Source organism: Leucopleurus acutus (genome assembly GCF_964270905.1).
Source record: "Leucopleurus acutus genome assembly, chromosome: 14".
In the NCBI taxonomy this organism is placed as follows: domain Eukaryota; kingdom Metazoa; phylum Chordata; class Mammalia; order Artiodactyla; family Delphinidae; genus Leucopleurus; species Leucopleurus acutus.
Genome location: NC_139156.1, coordinates 14,455,329 through 14,478,097, shown reverse-complemented (window position 1 = coordinate 14,478,097; position 22,769 = coordinate 14,455,329). Strand labels below are relative to the sequence as shown.

General features: G+C 44.9%; 1 protein-coding gene across 2 annotated transcripts in view; it reads right to left on the bottom strand.

The window, feature by feature from the left end:
* GFRA1 (GDNF family receptor alpha 1) overlaps nt 1–22,769 on the bottom strand; it is a gene marked incomplete at both ends in the record, with an annotated part of 199,150 nt that overhangs the window by 55,096 nt on the left and 121,285 nt on the right. For both annotated transcript variants that reach the window (XM_082854380.1, XM_082854379.1), the window contains one exon: nt 10,892–11,228. In XM_082854380.1, the coding sequence (XP_082710506.1) occupies nt 10,892–11,228 (337 nt within the window). The remainder of the gene's footprint in view (nt 1–10,891; nt 11,229–22,769) is intronic.

Here is a 22,769-nt window from a genome sequence, read left to right as displayed (position 1 = left end):
TTTTTTTTTTTTTTTTTTTTTTTGCGGTACGCGGGCCACTCACTGTTGTGGCCTCTCCCGTTGCGGAGCACAGGCTCTGGACGCACAGGCTCAGCAGCCATGGCTCACGGGCCCAGCCGCTCCGCGGCATGTGGGATCTTCCCGGACCGGGGCACGAACCCGTGTCCCCTGCATCGGCAGGCGGACTCTCAACCACTGCGCCACCAGGGAAGCCCTGAGAAGTGAAATACTTTTGATGAGGGGCACTTAAGTCTTACTTTGACAAGATCCAAAGTTCTCTTACTTACAATTTTTGTTTTAAAATGAATAAATAAAGAGTTAAAAACAAAATCACCTCCAGTCTCCAATTCCACACACTCTGAGGAAGGTGATGTGGGTGGTTTTCAAGAGACGCACACATTGCATCTGAAGCAGGGGCACAGCAGACAGAAGCTGGGCTCTGCAGCCCTGCAGACTCTCCGGGTGCTCGTTCCAGCGGCACCACGTGGGTGACAGCAGAAGTTGCTCAAGATTGCACCTCCTCATCTGCGAACCGGGGACGAGGACAGCCCTCACTTCCGGGGTCGCTGTGAAGTGCTCAGCACAGTGCCTGGCGCACTGCGAATGTCACATAAATGTTACCCTCTTCGTCATCATGTTCATCACCATCACTGTCACCCACAGCTTCCTGCAATAATGTCCCTGGCTCTGCAGATTCTGGGCCCCTGAGTCCTGTACAACGAGCCACCCTGCCCCCCCCTTGTGGCTTGCTTCCTAACAGGATGATCGGATGATTCATGGCACAGAACCACCCAGACGAGAGGAAGGTTCAGACTCAGCGGCACTGAGTCAGTGACTGCCCTTTGCTGGATGGCTCACATCACTGACTCAGACACAAGCACCTCTAAGGACCCTTTATTCACAGTTACTCTGGGTCACTGAAGCAGCACGTGTCCCCATGAGGCTGCCAGGGGTGCCCCCACTGCGTATTCAGTTTAAACAATAGTGAATCTAGGACTCCAGGCCCAACAAACTCGTGGCCAGCTCCATCCACGTCTCAGTGGGTATCTTTGTATGCTGATAACTGTTTATTCTAGACAGAAATGCTCTTGAGATGACACACGGTCCAAACACCTCTGGACTTTGTCTACCACCGCCTCTGCCCCCCACTTTTCCCTAATGGTACCGACTGAAAAGATGGTGATGTACAAAGCTTAGCAACACAGCTTCACGTAATGGAGTTGGAATTTCCATGTGCCGCTTAATGCTGTGGGTACATAAAAGTGTAGAGCAGTAAAAATCTACCCCTTCCACCCACAAATCCTGCCTTAAAGGTCTCTGTCTGCTACTGGAGCAGGGATGGCGGGGGGATGCTGTATTTGGAATCATAAGCTTTCTTTGTCCTCTGTGATCAAAACTTGTGGAAGGTGTGAGGGAGAAAGAAACACATTTATTGCGTCTTTGCTTTGTTAGGTGGCAGGCACTGTGATGATGCCGTTGCAGAGATATCGCATTTAATCCTCATGGCTGCCCTGTGAAGATGGAGTCGTTACCTCCCTTTGTAGATGCAAAACTGAGGCCACGAGCTGCCCATGTTCTACAACTATCATAACCAGGATGCGAGCCCAGGGTCGCCTCACTCACAAACACATCGACAGTTACTGAGGAAGGAAAAAAAAAGTCCCAACTCCAGCTTGGTGTGGTACTTTTCACATTGATGGTTCTTTTAAATTCTTGTTTTCCTTGGATGTAAAATTTTCTGCGTAATTAATTGCTTTCGGAAATCACAGAGCAATTTCCCATTCACTGAGGTGGAAATGCCTCGTAGAAATGTAAGTGTCAACGTGACTGCAGGATATCTAACTTGGGGTAGTGCCTGAGTGGGGGTCTGGGGTTTCCTTGGGTGGAGCAGGACCCCAAGCCTGGCTGTGAGACCCGGGCTCTAATCATACATGACAGCCACCTGGTGACGGGGGGCAGATTTCCCCGCACAAAAATGAGACAGCTCTGGGTCACAGGCTATGGGAACTTATGTCAACTGCAAACCATGCATGATCAAAAGAAGTCTTGTGTCCTGTGGAGGCCGGGACAGTGAGGCAACAGCCTCAGCTTAAGGGGTCAGCATGCCAGCCAGCATGGGATGCCCTTGGACCCCAAAGGATGTTGGTCTGGATAAGGGGGCAGCCCTCTAGGAATACTGGGGTCTCCCTTTCCACCACTTTGCTCCGTGGATAAAGCACATTTGAAAAAGAGAACGATATAAAACGGAGGCATTCCCTTCCCTTGAAAGAAAAAAAAGAGACTGTAAAATCTGTATGGTTGGGTTTCGGTCCAGACTTGAGCGGGGAGCTAGTTTACGCTGCCTAGGAACTTCACGGTCCTAGTACGTGAAATGCTCACTGGGCAGAGCAGAAGGGTCCCCTTTGAAGAGGAACAGGCTGCACAAAGCAGCAGAGGGGATCAATTGGGTTCTTAGACAAAGTGGCCTGAAATCTGGGTTCCAGAAACTCCCTTCAAGTCCCCACCCACTCCCACTTCAGCATATCTGGGAACAATTCCAGGCTTCTCCGCCCCACCCCCCCACCCCCACCTTTTATCAGCACCGCATTCAAGATGCAATCACAGAATGGAAGTTCTCCTATGATTAATGAAATGGCCAGAGGGCAAGGAGAAGGCAGGAAGGCAAACACCTGGATGACCCCCCCCCCCCCGCCCCACCCCGGTGACATAACCATGGGTTGTTTAGAGCTGGTTGTAGCTCTGTGACAGCAGAGAATTCATCTCCCATGAGATACACAGCCAGGTCCCTGATATCTGCTGCCTGGGGGGAAGTGAGGGTCCAGGACTCTAAACTCCAGTGACACTTCAGCAGTGACACTTCAGACTCTAAACTCCAGTGACACTTCAGTGACACTTCAGCAGCAGGGAGTTAAGGAGTCCAAGCAACCAGGTCCCTGGGAGCTCCTGGGTGATGGTCACATGACTTACACACCTAGGACCCTCGGGTCAGACAGACTGTGCTCAGTGAATGTGCCTGAATAAATGACTGAGTTAATAATAAGAAGAAAAGCAGTGTGGTCTGGAAAGATTTTTTTCCTGTTTGTAGAAATGATTTGCAATCAGTAAGCTGTCACAGAGAAAGCACTCTATAATAAGCAATGAATGCTCAAAAGGAAATTAAAGTAAGAACTTAATGACCACATATTACCTGAGTAGCTTCTTTTCTTTTGTAATGTTTTAAGTGATGCTAGGAGGCTGTGATGGACATTATGTCCTAACGCTCTGTGAAAACTATCTTTAAAACTGATGCTGTCTTAGTTACTGAGCCATAAAGAGCGTCCAGACCCGAGGCTGGATGGGATTATCATTCTGCCCGTCTGGAACTAAAGGTGGTAAGGCTGAACGGTATAAGAACATTGTATTCTTGTCATGAAAGACAATCATTTGGAAAGAACGACAGAAGCCAGATTTTGGAGTTAGCAAGATCAGGCTGGTTCCTAGCTCTTCCACGTGGGCTGAGATCATGGGGCCCAGTGCCTCTCATCGTTAAAACCCAGTAAACGGGTTGTTGTTCCCACATCTTCCTCAAATCCACAGCCATGGGTCTCTGTCCCGTTTCTACCCCTGGTGGTCTCTCCCGTGTCTCTCGTCCTTCCAGCCCAGCTCAGATGACAGCTTCTCCAGGAAGCCTTGCTGACCCTCCAGGCCAAGGCCAAGTTGGCCGTTCTTATCTCTGTCCTCCCGCAGCACTTTGCACCTTCCTGACCACAGACTCCACACTAGGCTGTAATGACTGTATGTGCACCTGCCTTCTTTTCTGCACGGCCAGTGAGGAGCCAGGTCTTTACTCCTGGCACAGTAACTGCAGACCAGCTGGTTGGATGGATGGATGGATGGATGGGTGGGTGGATGGATGAATGGGTAGATTTCCTATATGCTAACTCTATCCTCCTGGTCACCCCTCATCTGGTCCACTGCAAGCACATCCTATCTGGCCTCCTGGCCTCTCCCCACCCCAATCCTTGCCCCACACTGCCACCTGGGCACTCTCTGAAGTCCAGCTGATCATATCTCACTTCCCCTGCCCCTTGTAGGATAAAATCCAACACTTCAACATGGCACCGGAGGCCCTCAACCTCTTGCCTTTGTATCACACTACTTTTCTCCCTCTGCCTCCAGGACAGACCCTAGACCGCCTCCCGCTCCCTTCACTATGTCCTCCCAAACCCCAGCCTTCTTTCTGCTTGATGTTCCCTACTTCTCACCTGCTGAGGCCCAGTCTGAATATGGGTCCTGAGACCCTCCATTATGACACCTCCTCCCCCAAAGAAATATGGGGCTCTCTTTGGACTTTCTGGGCGGATACAGTTTCATTCCTTTTCCCTCCACTTTCATACTCAAAGGCAGCAAAAGACAGTTCTGCGGTCAAAATTCCATCTGTCCATGTGGTTCTAATAACTGGCAGAATGTACAAATGTAAAGGAGTGTCTGAATCTCTCTGTCTCAGGGCCAAGAGTGGCCAATGTGACTCTGGTGAGGACGTGGGCAGGTGAGGGAAGGGGTGAGGGGAAGCAAGTGGAGCCCCTGAGCTTGGGCAGGCACTGGAAGGGGCTGGCTGGGGAGAGTGAGAACGCTGAGTAAATCTGGACAGGCGTTTTTTAGCAACAGCCTCCAGCAGGAACAGACAAATGGCTTCACACCCGTCCCTGCCAAAGGAGAGATAAGGAAAGAGATAGAAGGCAACAAGATAGAGCAAATTGCAGCGGTTTCCCGCCTGATTCACAGCTCAGGTTACCCCTGTTAGCAGGTTACCCCTGCAGTGAGCTCAGACCCTGCTTAGCCAGCGCTGCGTGGATGCACAGGCTGGGGGTGGAGGTTTGGAAGATCCACCAGGAGGCGTGTTCCTCCCCGCATCCAGCAGGTGCTGGGGGACGTCCGTGCTTTTTGCTTAATGAATCACCGTACACACACAGGAGCCCCCTACCTCACCAGGAGTCCAGGGGGCCTCCAGCCAAGAGATGGGGGGCTGGATGGGGGCAGGCAGCTCGTGCAGGTGGGGCGCATTAAAAAACAAGCTATTCTGGGCTTCCCTGGTGGTGCAGTGGTTGAGAGTCCGCCTGCCGATGCAGGGACACGGGTTCGTGCCCCGGTCCGGGAAGATCCCACATGCCGTGGAGCGGCTGGGCCCGTAAGCCATGGCCACTGAGCCTGCGCGCCTGGAGCCTGTGCTCTGCAACGGGAGAAGCCACAACAGTGAGAGGTCCGCGTACCAAAAAAAAAAAAAAAAAAACGAGTGATTCGGCACTCTGCATCGCTAAAGACACCCATGTAATCATTTGAAATGAAAACTGCTCAAATGAACTAGAAAATGTTCTACTTGTATTTTCTCATATTCCCGAACCTTTCTTTCCATGGTTCAGAAGTTTGCATTGTCTAACTGCTGATTTCCATTTGTGAATGAATCAGCGTAAAATAAAATTGAGTGCCAAATTAATCTACCCTTCTAGTTTTAGGCATTAATTATCCTCTGAGCCATTTTCTCCTGCACTTTGCCACATGTCAAGACAGGCCCGGATACAGTGATGTGGAATCCAGTTTTCAACTCAGGAATGTGGCCCAAACAGCAGAGGATGTCCCTGATTTCCAAGAGCCACAGTTTACTGTGCAAAACAGGACTGATTCCAAGCAAAGGAAATACATTCCTCACCTTTTAAAGGTGCACTAACACTGTCAGACCAAGTAAGTTACTGGAGAAGAAATCTGCTGCATGGTCTTGTGACATGTTTCCTCAGTTGTCCCAGTTAACAAATTAACAACAACATATTTCCTCTAAGTATAACAGGGTCAGCCTCAGTGTGGAAAATGCGGTGCTGGCTAGGGCAGAATTTTGAAAATTACATATGCTGTTCTTCTGGAGCTATACCAAGGGAGATCTTCTTGGCTGTGCTAAAAACAAACAAACAAACAAAAAAACCCCCAAAAAACCAAACAAACAAAAAAGAAAACCAAAAAACCCACCACCACCACCACCACCAACAAAAAAAAACAGGTCTCCAGGATACAATTATAGGATCCTTAGTCCCTGGGGAAAGGTAGAACCATATGTACTTGGTAAAAGCTACCGCTCTTGGAAACAATGAGGATACAGAGCCTGGGCACCGGGAAGAGCAAGTATATCTTGGTGGGGGAGGGGCTAGGCAAAAAGCCTTGGAGACAGAGGGCAGAGGTCCTGATCCCTTCCCTTCTGAAGTTCAGCATTATCAGAATCTTTCCAAAAGCTATGAGGTACCCTTGACCAAGCACTGTTGAAGCCTTAAAAAGGCAATGTGGAACAACATGGATTGACCTGAAGGACATTATGTTAAGTGAAATAAAACAGTCACAGAAGGACAAATACTGCATGATTCCACTTTACATGAGGTATCTAAAATCATCAAACTCGTGGAAGCAAAGAACAGAATTGTAGCTGCCAGGAACTAGGGGGAGGGGTAAGCAGGTAGTTTTTTTTTTTTTTTCATTTTTATTGGAGTAGAGTTGATTTATAATATTGTGTTAGTTTCAGGTGTACAGCAAATGAATCAGTTATACATGTACATATATCCACTCTTTCTTAGATTCTTTTCTCATATAGGCCATTACAGAATACTGAGTAGAGTTCCCTGTGCTATACGGCAGGTTCTTATTAATTATCTATTTTATATATAGTAGTATGCATATGTCAGTCCCAATCTCCCAGTTTATTCCTCCCCCCCCCCCCTTATCCCCTGGTAAGGTAGTTTCTGATGAGTGGGAATAAAACTTCAGTTATACAAGATGAATAAGTTCTAGAGATCTACTGTACAATATTGTGCCTATAGATAATACCATATTGTGCACTTAGAAACCTGTTAAAAGAGTAGATTTCACGTTGTGTTCTTACCACAATAAAACAAGAAAAGAGAGAAAATGCAAATACAACACTCAAATCCATCTAGGCTACATTGCCAGGAAAGGGAGAGTCTGAGATACTGTGCTCAAGTTGGAGGGCTGGCTCTGCTGGGAACCCCTTAGGACCCAGCCCCCAGGGCAATATGTCACGCTTTGGGAAATAGTGGCTGCATGCTGAGTATGAACTAAGAGTTGTTACTCTGCACCCAAGATGCAGCACCTCTGCTGCAGGTGCAGAATGACCAAGAAGGGCACAGTCACCAAACCACAAAGCAAACTCTGGGCTGTCCACAACAGCGACACCGTGTGGCAGCAGCTAAACCCACAGGTCAGGCCGGCTGGCCAGTAGCCTCAGGCTCCCTCTTTTCCTGGCATTGGAAGCAGAACAGGTTTTGGAAAATAACTGTATAATTCTTAGATGAAAACAGGAGGGGGCATGCTCAAGAGAAAGATGCTAGCCTTTTGGGTAATGAAGAGCAGCAGAGGCGCCTGAGTGATTAATGAGAAAAATTAAAGAGCTATGAACATATTTGTAGCACCCTGAGTCAGAGCCCAAGGGCTGAGCTTAGCTTGGAGGTCAGAATTTGAGGGAAAGGAGGAGAGGCACAACTTTAAATTATGTATATATAACCACTTGCATCGGGAATTTGGTCCTTTAGGACCAAACCCCAACCTGACATCCTTCCAGGCACTAAGGAAAGCAACCGGAGGACACCTCCGCGTTTGCTTTTCTGCAGGCAAGCTTGGAGGCCTAAACAGTCAAGCTCTCGCCTGTCCCCAACCACCCTGAGAGGAAAGAAACCTGTCAGCTTCCCTAAAAGGGAAAAGGAGAAAAGAAAACAAAGTCAAAAGGAAAAGCTAAAGTTGCATCTCCTCTGTTTGAAGGCAAAACGCAGGAGAGAGGTTTTGCACAGAGGCACCGCTGGACCCTGGGGAAGGAAACCTGTGTGCTTCGAGTTGGAAATCATTAAGTGCAGGGAGGTTTCAACGAGCTTCAGCAGCTCTTTGATAGTCCCTGATGTTGAGATGGCAATGGAGCATTTGAAATGTGAGCTTTCAAAGAATATGCTTTTTAGCAAGCGATTTTCCCTCTTGCTATCCCTTCGCTTTGGGGATATTCAAATTAGGCCTTTAGTCATCCCATTGGGGGTACCTCCATTCCTCCAAATGGGCCTGGGTCAGAGCAGCTTTAACATGAAACCCTGCCGAAGCCCCAGCTGCTGTTCCACGTAGTAGTAACTCCAAGGGCTTTGCCGAGATGGATTGAGATGAGATGCAATAAAAGGCATAAAATTAAAGACAAGACTAATAAAACCTGATGAAAGAAAACACCGCTAGCCTACCTAGCAGCTTAAATTACATTTACCACATCTGACAGGGAGGGGCGATCCTGAGTAGCAAGCTCAGGCTCTGGAAAGAAATTACGGGATAAATGGCTTAAGGACAGGCAACACCAGGGGGAGCCGCTGATTCACCTTCCCAGAGAAGACCCGAGACGGCTCAAAGCCCACCAAGCACACGCAGGCAAATTTCACTTGGGCGGGCCCTCGAGGGTCTAGGATTTGGATTCCCAAACATCCCAGAGCCGGGAATCTAGCAGCAGCACCGAGACTGCTTCTGGTTGCAGTTTCCAGTCCAGCCCGACTTCACCCCACTGCCTGGTGGCTGTTGTCACCACAGCCCGACCTCGGTGTGACCAGGCACGGTCAGTCATTAGGTGAGGGCTGTCCCATTGTCCCCTGTTCCTTTCCGCCCCATCAGCTGAGGCCACGCTATGCTACTTGGGCTGCCTCAACACAACCGGTTCCTGGAACCAGGCTGGTCCCCAGACAGGACCCAAACCATCCCATTATCTGCAGATTCCTCCTGCCACCTCCTTGGAACACACCAAGTTCCCAAACTTCCAGCTGTTTCTCACCACAGCTTAGCAGGGAAGCAATCTGATTCGACTAATTCATACCAACTCTCCGAGGATTCTCTCTTTTTAGAGAGCAGGCCAGGTAATGCAAATGGACCCCTCACGGTGGGCTTTGAGCCTGCACAGGAGGTGTCAGGAGCCTCCTCTGGACCTCACGTGCAAGACAGACCGCGTGAGAAGAGAAGGAAAGGCTCCATCACCATGCTCTCTCCGCCTGCCAGCCATGGTCCAGTGGACGGAAGGCTCACGCACTGCTCCATTCCCTCCCCTGACAGCAGCCTCCCATCTCCAGGCTTCCTGGCTTGGACCCATCAGTGAACAGGATAATGTCTCCTGTAGAGACAGGGAGGGGCTGTCTGGCTTCAAGCCAAGGAAGACCCTGGAAAGTCCTGCTTTTAGCAGAGGGATTCCTCTGCTCAAAGACTAAAGGGACACAGGAACTTGGGGTCTTCAGAGGACAGGTCTTCAGATTCTCTGTCCCCTGGCATCCTAATGCCAGGCTAAGCTCCCACAGCTTCTCCCTTGGTCCTGTCCTCACCACATTCATCTCGAGCAGGGCGTTCTTAGAGTCCCCGGCTGATTGCCTTCCCCAGGTTATAGCTACGAGGAGGTCCTGCCTCTTCCTCAGGATCCTTAGAGCACAGTGATCCCTGATCCTAGCCCTCAGTTAAGAGGGTCTCAATGGAAGAGGGGCGTGAAGGTGAGGAAGAGTCTTTGGAGAAGTTGCATTGCCTGAGCACCTGACTCCTCCCAAGACAAGCTCGGCCATCTGAGTTCTTCCTCAGATAGCTTCCAACTTGGGAAAAAAATGGAGGGATATTACTCCCCGAAAGTCTTCAGCATGAGGGAGTTCTACAGATAACAAGGACTTTTATTTTTCTTTGGTCACTATTAGAGCTAGTCTAAGGAAAGAATGGGACTCCATTCTATCAGAATAAAACTTAAACTGACAAAACTCAGCTTACCAGAATCCTCAAACTATCAGTTTTTTCCCTGCCTTCTGCTCTAGAAACGGGAAACTTACAAGAAAACAAACACAAAGTCACACCCTCATCTACTTGTCCACCTGTGAACATTTATCAAGTGCACAGGATTTTGTCAGCAGTGGCATTTGAAGATTCCTGGCTCTATCCTGGGGGCAAAGTACAGGTGTTGTCCGATGATGCCCCGCCTGCATCTCTATCCTGTGCTCTGAATCTAACACCAGCATTGCCTCAGGCCGCAAAGAGTCAAGTCTCTGCTTATCAAAATCTACTTGCTTCTGATCAGCAATGAATTCAACCCAAAGTTCTGGAAGGACTCACATCAAATTGTTGACAGTGATGGCTGGGAGCAAGAGGAAACTTCCCCTTCCCTCTACTAATTCTATATTGCTTTTTTGCTTTAAAAAAAAAACACACACACACACACATAGATTATATTCATGGAGTCCTTCAAACATTAAAATAAATTAATAAATGGCCAAAAAGGAAAAGGAAGTGACTCTTTTCAACAACACTGCCAGGTTTCGATGGGCGCTGAGATCCGGAAGCACGGAAGGCATCTATTCTCAGCCACATCGTCGACTGAATGGCCCAGAGCAGACCCAGGCATTCTGGAAGTTCTCCTCTTAGGGGCTGGACACGGCTCCATCCCTCCCTCTCGCTGCTCTCTTCCAGTTTTCTGACCTTGATGACAAGAGCCCCCATATTTCCAGCACCTGCTACCCCACTTACTTAACGCTTTTGACCCCTGGCAGCTCTCAGGTCTAACAGAGGGGGCACATGCCTTCAAGCTCACCTGGGCTCAGGTGACCCTCTGCGCTTACGAAGTCCTATTGACCTCATTCCAGCACCTCTCAAAGCTTCCCTCAGGTTAAAGACAGGAACCTTCCTCAGCACAAAAGGCTGATCAGCTGCTGAAGAACCTCGTGCTGGAGGCAGAGGTCAGGTTTTGGCCCATCCATCCCAATGACTCCCCTCCCCCACCCCCCTGCAGAAATTCAGAAGATAGAAGCCTGGCCACTGAAGCAGCATAAAGGTTCTCTCCACCACCTCCTTAATCACCAGGCTGCTGGCACGCGCTTACCTGCAGATGTAATTCGTCTTGCAGGAGTCCTGCAAATTCAGGCAGTTGGGCTTCTCCCTCTCCTCGTAGGAGCACACCGGCACGATGGTCTGCCGTCTCCTCTCGGTGCAGGCGATGTCCCGGCAGGAGCAGAAGAGCATCCCGTAGCTATGCTTGGCCGGGACCTTGTCGAAGAACTGCCGGAGGGCCTTGTGGCATTTGCGCCGGTTGCAGACATCGTTGGACATGCTGGTGGTGCACGGCGTGATGTACGCGGACCTGTACTTCTTACAGGTGTCGTCTAGGTTGCAGGCCTTGGCGGCGTCCAGGCAGTTGTTCCCTTTCGGGATGTGCTCCACTGCAAAAGGAGAGAAAGGCGGGCATGATCACAGGGCTGTGTGCTGGGGCTGCTCTGCTTTCCTTGAGATCTGGCCATTCACCTGGCAGTGCTGGCAGCTCTGATCAACTCTGTGTCTTGAAGCTAATAACTTAATGAGTTCATGACAATGAGGAAGTATCAGGGGCACAGAGGCTGGGAGCCCACGGCAGCACACAAGCTCCTAGCGTTGTCTCAGATGTATGATTAGGAGGTGTTGAGTAAGGCCAAAGGAGCTCAGGCACCTGCCTGACTACATATAAACAAGGCAACAGAAGAACAAGTTTCCAGCTCCTGGTTGGTAAATTGAAATTAGGATAAAAGAAAAAAGCAACAAATTATATACTTGTTTATTACATAATATATAAAATGATACGCTGAATGTAAGTATAATTGCCATGCAATCCTCCAGGAATATAATCATGTAATAAATGCTCATAGTACATGTTAATTACTATATGATTACAGAGTAATTGCACGGTTATTTGAGCCCAGAAGACGGAATATTATGCTAGCTCTCTAAACAGGAAGAAGCAACTACATCGAAGCTGTAGTTCTAGCTCACAGGCCACTGGAAGAGAACCAGAATAAATTACATAAAAATTTGCAAACCTCAATTACCATTTAACTTACCGCATAGAAAATTTGGGATCTATGAGTACTGAGGTTGCAGATTAGAACAATTCAGTTAGTATTTTGGATAGAATTTCAATGGGCTTACAAACCATACGCCTTAGGCATCTCACAAAACATATGTTGCCTTCTGTCCAAGCCCTCTGTGCTCATGCTGTCAGAGAAACCAGTGCTGTCCACTGCCAGGCTGCCCACTGAGAGGCCTGGAGAGAAAGCACGGAAGAGGCAGGGCTCACTGGGGTGGGCTGGCAGCGCCAAGGCTAATGGGAAGAGTTAAAAGATGAATGGACAAGGGAAATTAAGCTCATTTCCCATAATATAGGTCTTCGCCAAGCAAGGCGAAGTGATGGAAAAACCTCCTAGAGCCAAGTTATGAGATGGTCCATGGAAAATTGATGATTAGGTGTAGCAGGGACCCTCCAGAGACAGCAAGAAGGCAGCAGACAAGCGCCACACAATCGTGGGATTCAATCCCCAGCAAGTTCCTGCTCAGGCCTCAGCCCCTTCATGGGTTCTGAAACCCCCTTTCATTCTCTTTATGCACCCAGTTGGTGGGGACCATGAAAGCATTTGAGAATTAGCAAGAGAGGAGACAGAGTCTAGCTGGGTTGGGTGGGACCAAAAGACAGGGCAGTGCATTTGGTATCTGAAAGGCACATGGGATATTCAGCCTTAAATAAAAGAAGGAAACCTGCCATGGGGAACAACATGGATGAGCCTTGAGGACATTATGCTAAGTGAGATAAGCCAGTCCCAGGAGGACAAATACTGAGTGGTTCCACGTATGTGAGGTATCTAAAACTCCCAAACTCACAGAAGCAGAGAGTTGAATGGTAGTTGCCAGAGGCTGAGGTGAGGGGGAAATGGGGAGTTGTTATTCAAGAGGTATAACGTTTCAGTGATGCAAGATGAATAAGTTCTAGAGATAGGCCTTACAACATCACACCTACACTTAACAATACTGTATTGTGCACTTAAAAATCTGTTAAGTGGCATTATTTCACTCTTTTGGATGGCTGAGTAATATTCCATTGTATATATAAACCACATCTTCTTTATCCATTAATCTGTCAATGGACATTTAGGTTGTTTCCACGCCTTGGCTATTGTAAACAGTGTTGCTATGAACATAGGGGCGCATGCATCTTTTCAAATTATAGTTCTGTCTGGGTATATGCCCAGGAGTGGGATCGCTGGACCATATGGCAGGTCTATTTTTAGTTTTTTGAAGAACCTCCATACTGTTTTCCACAGTGGCTGCACCAATTTACATTCCCACCAATGGTGTAAGAGGCTTCCCTTTTCTCCACATCCTCTCCAGCATTTGTTATTCATAGACTTTTTAATGATGGCCATTCTGTCTGGTATGAGGTGGTACCTCATTGTATAGTTCTGATTTGCATTTCTCTAATACTTAGCCATGTTAAGCATCTTTTTATGTGCCTCTTGGCCATCTGTATGTCTTCTTTGGAGAAATGCCTATTTAGGTCTTCTGCCCACTGGGACCTAGAGATTATCATACTAAGTGAACTAAGTCAGAAAGAGAAAGACAAATACCACATGATATCACTTATATGTGGAATCTAAAATATAATACAAATCAACATATCTACAAAACAAAATCAGACTCACAGATATAGAGAACAGATTTGTGGTTGCCAAGGGGGAGCGGGGGTAGGGGAGAGAAGATATGGGAGTTCGGGATCAGCAGATGAAAACTATTATCATACAGGATGGATAAACAACAAGGTCCTACTGTACAGCACAGGGAACTATATTCAGTATCCTGTGACAAACCATGGTGGAGAAGAATATGGAAAAGAATGTACATACGTGTAAGGCTGAGTCACTTTTCCACACAGAGGAAATTGACACAACATTGTAAATCAACTATACTTCAATAAAATTAAAAAAGAAACCTGTTAAGAATGTAGATCTCACGTTAAATGTTCTACTAAAATAAAATAAAATTTTGTACAAGAAAAGAAGAACAGACACAACAAGTTCAACATTTCAGGAAATGAAAAACTCTCCCTGGTCTACTGATGGTGTGCCCTGCTTTAAGAAAACCCAACATGCTGGAATCACAAAGATATACCCTGGCACCATAAGCAGTATTTTATGATGCCCCAGGTGTGTGTTTCTGCCTATGACATCTGAATTCAACAATTTCATGGGGAAGGCAATAAACAAGACATTCAGCCCTTCTTAGGTGAGCAGTGCAGGAAGCCAGAAGCTGCACGTACATCCTGCTGGTTTAACAAGCACACCTGGTGCATTTTCTCCAACATGACTTTCCCAAAGTGGCTTCCCTCCTCTGTTTTCCCACTCAGGCACTTCAGGACTCAAGGAGTGAAATATTCACCATGTGTCCTGACAGATCACCAGGGCCTCCACCAGGCTTTGGTGACACTTCTAGCCTTTTTCTCTTTTGAGACTTTCTAATGATGTGCTGTTGGGCCCACTGGCAACAGTGATTGATATTCCTGAAGGTCTACAGCTAGCTAGGAGATTTCTAAATTATGCATTTGGGGATGATAATCTAAAATAAATTAATATGACCAGATTCTGGATCATCTGGATTAGGCCCTTAAGGTTGGACATCCGAACACAATTTCCAATAACTTGCATTGGTGTTCCATGGTATTTTATGATCTCTGGCTAAAAAGAAAATAGAGGCACACAGGTTGACTTAATACTTAAATGATGTAGCCAGGGATATATGAACAAACAGCTCATGTAAGTTCAAATGGAGAAAAATGTCAGAAAAATTAAGTCATCCCATGGCACACAGTAATGTAGGCCTGTCAAACTCAAAAGAACTCATGCTGAAACAGAGAACTACATCCTGATGGTAAGCACCAATTTAGTTTCAGCAAAACAATACCATTCCTCATATTAAATTTGTTATTAATTTGTATTTCATTGTTTTAAAAGTTTTGCTCATATCTAATTGGTGTGTGTGTTGCCTTTATAATTGTATAAAAGCAAAGAAGAGCTGATAGTTTTATGTTTATAAACTTCAAATAAAATTATAATAAGAATAAACTTAACACATGAGGTCCAGAAAATTTATTTCTCTCTGAAAGTTCTCCGTATAATACATAAGTTTTAAAAGATTGGCCTGGAACAAAGCTCCCTGACATGGGTCTTGGCAATGACTTTTTGGATATGACACAAGCAATAACAACAAAAAATAAACAAGTAGAATTACGTCAAACTAGAGAGCTTCTGCACAGCAAAGCAAACCATCAACAGAAGGAAAAGGTGACGTATGGAATAGGAGAAAGTATTTGCAAATCATGTTCTGATAAGGGGTTAATTTCCAAAATATATAAAGAACTCATACAACTCAATAGTAAAAGTAACAGTAATGATAATAACCTAAGTAAAAAAATGGGCAAAGGACCTGAAGAGACATTTTACCAAAGAAGGTATATGAAAGGGCAACAGGTACATGAAAAGATGCTGATTGGTAGGGAAATGCAAATCAAACCACAATGAGGTATCACTTCAGGCCTGTTAGAACAATTGTCATCAAAAGAGATAATAAATGCTGGTGAGATGGTGGAGAAAAGGGAATCCTTGTGCACAGCTGCTGTGATTGTAAACTGGTACAGTCACTATAGAAAACAGTATGGAGGTTCCTCAAAAAATTAAAAACAGAGCTACCATATGATCCAGCAATTCCACTCCTGGGTTTTTGTTTCCAAAGGAAACAAAATCACTTTATCAAAGAAATATCTGCACTCCCATGTTCATTAAAGCATTATTTACAATAGCCAAGTATTCACCAAGGAATAAACAAAGAAAATGTGGTATATATTTTTCAATGGAACACTATTCAGCCATAAAAGGAAGGAAATACTGGCGTTTGCAACAACATGGATGGACTCGGAGGGCATTATGCTAAGTAAAGTAAGTCAGACAGAGAAACACAAATACTGTATGATCTTACTTATATGTGAAACCCCAAAAAACAAAAACAAAAAACAAACTCATAGGAAAAAAAGCCTCATATTTGTGGTTATCAGAGGCAAGGGGAGAGGGTGGGGGAATTGGATGAAGGTAGTTAAAATGTACAAACTTCCAGTTATAAGATAATTAAGTACTGGGGATGTAATGTACAACATATAACTATAGTTAACACTGCTGTATGATATATTTGAAAATTGCTGAGAGAGTAAACCCTAAAAGTTCTCATCACAAGGAAAAAGACATTTTTTTCTTCTTTTTCTGTATCTATACAAGGTGATGGATGTAAACTTATCGTGGTAATCATTTCAAAATATATATAAGTCAAGTCATTATGCTGTATGCCTTAAACTTATATAGTGCTGTATGTCAATTATATCTCAAGAAAACTGAAAGAAAAAAAATTGACCTAGTGTATGCCTGCTTTGTTAAATAATGTTTACTTCCTTTTCAAAGTTGTTAAAACTACATAAAATACTAAATAATTGTTTTCCTCTTGGTATTATCAAAAAAGAAAAGCAACATATCAAAGGAAAAGTTTTGCATGAAGTGGGAATGGGGTGAACGATTTAATGTCCAAACCAATTGCTCTGAGTTCACTCCATTTAGCACCTGGTGTACCTCAGCCTCGCTTTGAGCTGATTCTGTTTTCATCAATAAACGACGCTGCCAGAGCACCATCTCTTTATCATGATTTCAGAGCCTGTGACAAATTCCAGAATGCACGACCTGGCACATTCAGAGAGGCGAGAAACGACGAACTGATTCCCAGATTACAGGGAAATGTGTGACTTCCTTTTTGCTTACGATTCTCATTCACACACAACATTGTCATAACCATTCCCAACTTGATATACGAGGCCAGCATTACCCAAATAGCAGAATATGATGAAGAAAAAAGAAGAAAATTACAGACTAATATTTCTTACAAATATAGATTCAAAAAGTTTAGTAAATAGAATGTAGCAATATGTTAAAAGGATAATGTACGACGACCAATTAAGGTTTATCCCAAAATGCAAGGTTGGTTTAATATTTAAAAATCAGGGGATTCCCTGGTGGCGCAGTGGTTGAGAGTCCGCCTGTCGATGCAGGGGACGCGGGTTCGTGCCCCGGTCCGGGAGGATCCCACGTGCCGCGGAGCGGCTGGGCCCGTGAGCCATGGCTGCTGAGCCTGCGCATCCGGAGCCTGTGCTCCGCAATGGGAGAGGCCACAGCAGTGAGAGGCCCGCGTAACGCAAAAAAAAAAAAAAAAAAAAAAAAGTCTCACATGCACAGAATATATAAAACCACTCTTAGCACCAATTTCACCTCCCTTCCTAGTGTCCTCACAAATTCACCTCCAACCCTCTCTCAGGTATCCTGCTTAATGAAGTTCAAAATAAACACTCCCGAAATCACAGGACAGATAAATTAGAGTTGAGTTTTTACTTGGTAAGAAGATTGATCCCCCGTATGTATTAAATGCGTCCGCCAGTGCACAAAACTGCTACGTCAGTGACTTGAGGGCAGAGGGAGGAATGGGCAGAAGGATTCAGTTTAGGCCACTGAGTCACACCCAACTCCCCATCAACTCACACACGGCCTGGAGGAGAGCTCGCATGCCCCTGGTTTATGGTCTGGGCACGCAAGCCTTCTGGCCTGCGTGGGAAGGCTTCTGAACAGCTTTACCGTAACTCTGAGTGCCATCCTCTCCACAGCTCATTTTAGAGCTCAGCATTAAAATGCTGCCCCCCCCCACCTCCTCCACCTGTAATCTGTTGTTATGCTTTTTTTTTTTTTGCGGTACGCGGGCCTCTCACTGTTGTGGCCTTTCCCGTTGCGAGCACAGGCTCCGGACGCGCAGGCTCAGCGGCCATGGCTCACGGGCCTAGCCGCTCCGCGGCATGTGGGATCTTCCCGGACCGGGGCACAAACCCGTGTCCTCTGCATCGGCAGGCAGACTCTCAACCACGGCGCCACCAGGGAAGCCCACCTCAAGGTTTTTGATTTGATGATTACAATGTAAACTGCCTTTTCTGATTATAAAATCAAGTATTTAGGATAAAACTTGATCAGGGACAGAATGTAAAAAACAAAAAGCAAAAACAACCCAGCGCTCGATGGCGCTGACCTCTCAGCTGTTTGCTGCTCCAAAGAGTATACACGGACCAACGATCTCAACCCTGACCTACAGGCAGAGCAAATGTAAAACATCCCTCCAACGACAGGGAGACGTGGAGGTGTCAAGGATGAGTTATGCACTGGGAGAAGCGTTCACATTCTAAATTCCTCTGGAGCGAGGAACTGCCTTTATCCCAAGTACAATCCTCACACTGTCCCAAATCAAAGAGGCTATCGCTGCGGCTGGCAGCCTCTCATTATTTACACTTAGAAAACGCCACTGTTATTGGCAAATGCCGGGGCCAGCTAACCAGTCAAAATGATTTAGGATGAAACACAGATGCAAGGATCTAGAAATCCATTTCTATAGATTAGGAGGTAGAATAGAACAGTAACTATATTAAAATTTGCATGGCCCACATGAAGATGTGCTTTATTAAGCAGAAAGTTCACAAGAGACAGTGAGAGACCGTTGTTTACAAATGCTTGCCAATTTCTGGGTATCTTTCTGTCTTTCTTTTTAGGGCTGCAGAATTGAGTTCACAACCCATTTTCCCTTTCTTTCTGACTTGATTAATTGCCATGTTAACATAACTACTGTTCTTCTCCTAATAGGCTCCCTCTAACGTGTTATCCCAGCAAATAAAAAATGGATAAAAAGCTCCAAGATCTTCACAGGGGGTAGGTAGGGCAAGCTTTTCTGGAAGGTCACATTTACAGTCTGGTCTTCTGCTATCCACGTGGATCAGATGGCAAATCTGATCATATAGGTTGTGACCCTTGTAATCGATCCTTCAAGAGCTTGGCCTTTTCCAGCCGGGGTGCTAAAAATTACATTTAAAAGGCACATGTTGGCTCTTTGGAGCCCATTTTGTCATTCATACACCATTTCAGACACATTGTATTACACGATGATGAATTTCCTCCTCACCGTTTTTTTTTATACCTTCCACAACTACATTAAGCCTCAAGCCGTACCCAAGTTTTCTCTGGGGTTCACAGTGACTGAATTATTTTGAATACCTGTGAATCTGGAAAAAATTCTTCTGTCTGGTGAAGACAGCATCCAGTGTTCACCACAAGTCATTGGCTCACCCCATGCTCACTCACCCCAAGTTCACCCATGAGAGCTTCCCCCCCCCACCATCCATACCTTAAAAAATGAGATGCCTCCTATAAGTGGTAAGTCACATGCTTGCTGCTACAAAATGATTAATAGTGCTGTCTCAGCAAATGGGATCATTACATTTTTAATTAACCTTTCCAACCTCCTCTACCTTTTCCTTTTGTTATACATTGGATCTCTGAAGTTTCCTACTTGTTTATGTTCATCTAGGTTTGAAACAAAGGCATGAAAAATGATAGCAGGTGATGCAGGAGCTGGTGCCCAGGTGAGATGCCTGGTGAGGTGCGGTACCTCACTGTACACAGGATAAAGGGACAGGCGCTCGGAACTCGATGGCTGGGTTCCCACCTAATTTTTGTCTTGGGAGCTTAGCGTTATTTAATGGCCTTGGCTACCAAAAGCCTGGCTTTTTAAAATCTCTTTCAACCTAATTATAATTACTGTGTATAAATCATACAATGATCAATTATAAAAATCCCGGGTTCATAAATATTTAACTTAGCATTTAAATCCACACTGCAGGAGTGAATGAAATTTCCAAGCTCATCTCTTTGCAAACAACTGCTTTATTGCAGTTCCAATGCCAGTTACTGAGAACTGAACCAAGTCTGTCTTGCAGCACACTCGGGCTCATAATTGAGCATAATGCCTTTCCGTGTATTAAGATAGCACAATTTAGTTATTTCTAAAATAGGCATGCCTCTCATTAAAAAGGTATTTTGCAAAGTCTTCTATCGCCATCTTTTAATTTCTCAAGTATGGAGAGGCACAATTACAATATTAGACATAAAAACACTCATTAAAATATATTTTATCTCATGTAAGATTGATTCAAGATAATTGAGGTCAGATTTGTTTGGAAAATATATTGTGACAAGTGCAAATGCTGATGCAAAGAGGAAATGATCTTCTACGAAGACTCAAGCAAAACAGCTAAATATTTTCCAGCAAAATCATAAAGCCATAATTAGATTTCAATTTAGTAATATTCAGCCTAAGACAGGCCATTTTTTATAATCTAATTATGTGTTCGGGAGCCTACCCCAGAACTCAACCACTGCTTCAGAACTATTAATTGTACCCCATGCTGTCGCATCTTCAAGCATGAAATGTGCCATTACATGTAGGACTGACTCTCATTTATGAGTATTTTTTTCCCAGTCTCAGATCATCTTTATAACATCCCCAAATGCCTACTCCTTTAATTTTCCAAAAGCGAAATCTTTTAATGACTTTCTCTGGACCAGAACACTTGATCCTAACTAGCTCAGATTTGTGGCCCTCCTACAGACAAAAGTTACGATGAGATAGATCTACAAACTATCTTTATGAAGACACAAAAAGCAGCCCTCGCTTTTGTCTGATTTTCATTAATTAAAGGTATTTAATTACTAACATCTCATTAGCAATAAAATAAATGAGTACTTCAACTACAGGAAAAGATCTGCATGATAATGTAAACCTCCTTCATTTTATGGGGTACAAACTAATCCACTAATATTCAGCCTGTGCAAGCTTCACTGATATTTAGTCATTTCAACGGTAATGTGCTAAACACATCTTCAAAACGGATACTCCTTCTTCCCAGAGAAAACAATAAAGGTGGGCCAACCAAGTAACCAAGAACCTAAGTTCCCTGTCACTTTTCCACCAACATATCACCAACCGGAAGGGAAATATGGAGTGGTTTGTTTTTAACAGTTTTCTAAGTTACCATAAAGATTAAAAGGTAGCTTTAAAATAATGTGCCTGAACTTTTAAACTAGCATACCTAAATTTAGAAATTTCTAAGTGTGTGCCATGCAAAGTCATTGCTCTGAGAAGCTGGACACTTATCCCAAAGAGGCTGCCAACACTCTAGACGTTTCATGGAACTCTTCCCTAGAAGCCCAAGGCATGTTCTTTGGAATACTCTGAACAGCAGCAAACCTCTGTATCAGGGATGGATTTTCAAAGTCAAATGTCATTTAGCACTAAGGGTGGTCATGAAAAAGGCAATGATGTTGGGCAGTGTTTAGGGGTAGAAAATAAGTGATGAATATACATAAGGATTTTTTCATATGGGGCACCTACAAATTGGCCCTGAAAGTAACCAATGAAGTGGTTCTCCTAAAAAGGTTTTGAGCCAATGATATCTCTGGAATAAGCGTTTAGTTTCTCAAGGTGACTACTTTGAAGGACAATATGCATTTGGATGTATGTGCTCTTGGTAGTCTTCTTATCCCTACTCATACTGTACATGTGCTGTGTTTCTCCAATGAGCCAGAGCACAAGGATGCTACCAGAAGGTAGGATACAGGCTGAAGTGTCACCTCCGCTATACAGTCTACAAAAATTGTTCTGACCCATGATATATATATACAGAGAAGAAAAAGTGTGCATTCTAAAGCCAAAGAATCAGCTGAAACAATGAAAAATGAAGAGGTTGAAGATCCTATTAAGTAGCCTGGCTGATGCTGAGATAATAATGAATCATTGATGATGTTGACGGTTGTCAGGGCCCTCACAGTGCAGGATTTCAGTAAAGATAAGCTAAATATCAGGCCTTTATTTTTAGTTAAAGAGCATAAAATTCAATGCCTTTCTTCCCATGAGCCTATTTACATACCTGCTGTGCTACCTATTTGCCTTCACCTGCTTCCCAATTAATACCCCATTAAGCCACTCCACCTGCAGTGGCTTTTACCTTCGCCACAGCCCTGCAACCATCACTCATCTGCTACAGCTCAATTGTTTCTTTTGGGAAGATAAACAAAAGCTGCATAAATAATAATGGCAGGGCTTTGTATTTACAGGGTGTGCATTCTCAAAAGACAGTAGCCAGAAGCTGGGGCAGATTTCAGGGAGAGAAAGCCACCAGCTGGGCAGAATGTCTACAGTGAGTGTAGCCACGTTCCAGAAGATGAGGGGGAGAAGGAATGTGCATCTTAATTAGCCAGATTTGTGAATCTGGATTTTATATATATGTATATATTTTTTAAATGATGTTTCTGCTTCATGCAAGAAGGTATTTCATATCAAGTTGGGTTAATAAAATTTTGTTTGGTTAAAGGTTCTTAGGTGACCTATTTTAATGAAGATTCGCATATTATTTCTCTATTTTTGCAAACAGGTTTTTTTTTTTAACATCTTTATTGGAGTATAATTGCTTTACAATGGTGTGTTAGTTTCTGCTTTATAACAAAGTGAATCAGCTATACATATACATATATCCCCATATCTCCTCCCTCTTGCGTCTCCCTCCCACCCTCCCTATCCCACCCCTCTAGGTGGTCACAAAGCAAGGAGCTAATCTCCCTGTGCTATGCGGCTTGCAAACAGGTTTTAAGTGTTTGAAAAGTTGGTTCCTTCGAGCAGTGACCAAACCCAGGGGGCATCAGAATCCCTTGGAGAAGAAAGTTTTAAAAAGTAAATAAAAACCCAAAAAACACAGATTCCTGGGTTCTTTCTGTCCTACTCTCTGAGAATCTGTATTTTTACAAAGCTCCCAGGTACTACCAATGATAAGACTTGGAATTCCCTGGTCTTCAGTCAGTTAAGTCATTCTTTTTACTATCTACCTGCACACCCACTTATCTTCCTGATAAATCTAGGCTTTCTGATCATATTTTCTGGAGTGCAGTCCCTAAGAGGTGCCTTCTAGTGGGTGGTTCATTCCGGCCTCACTCCATGAAGATCTTGCTGAG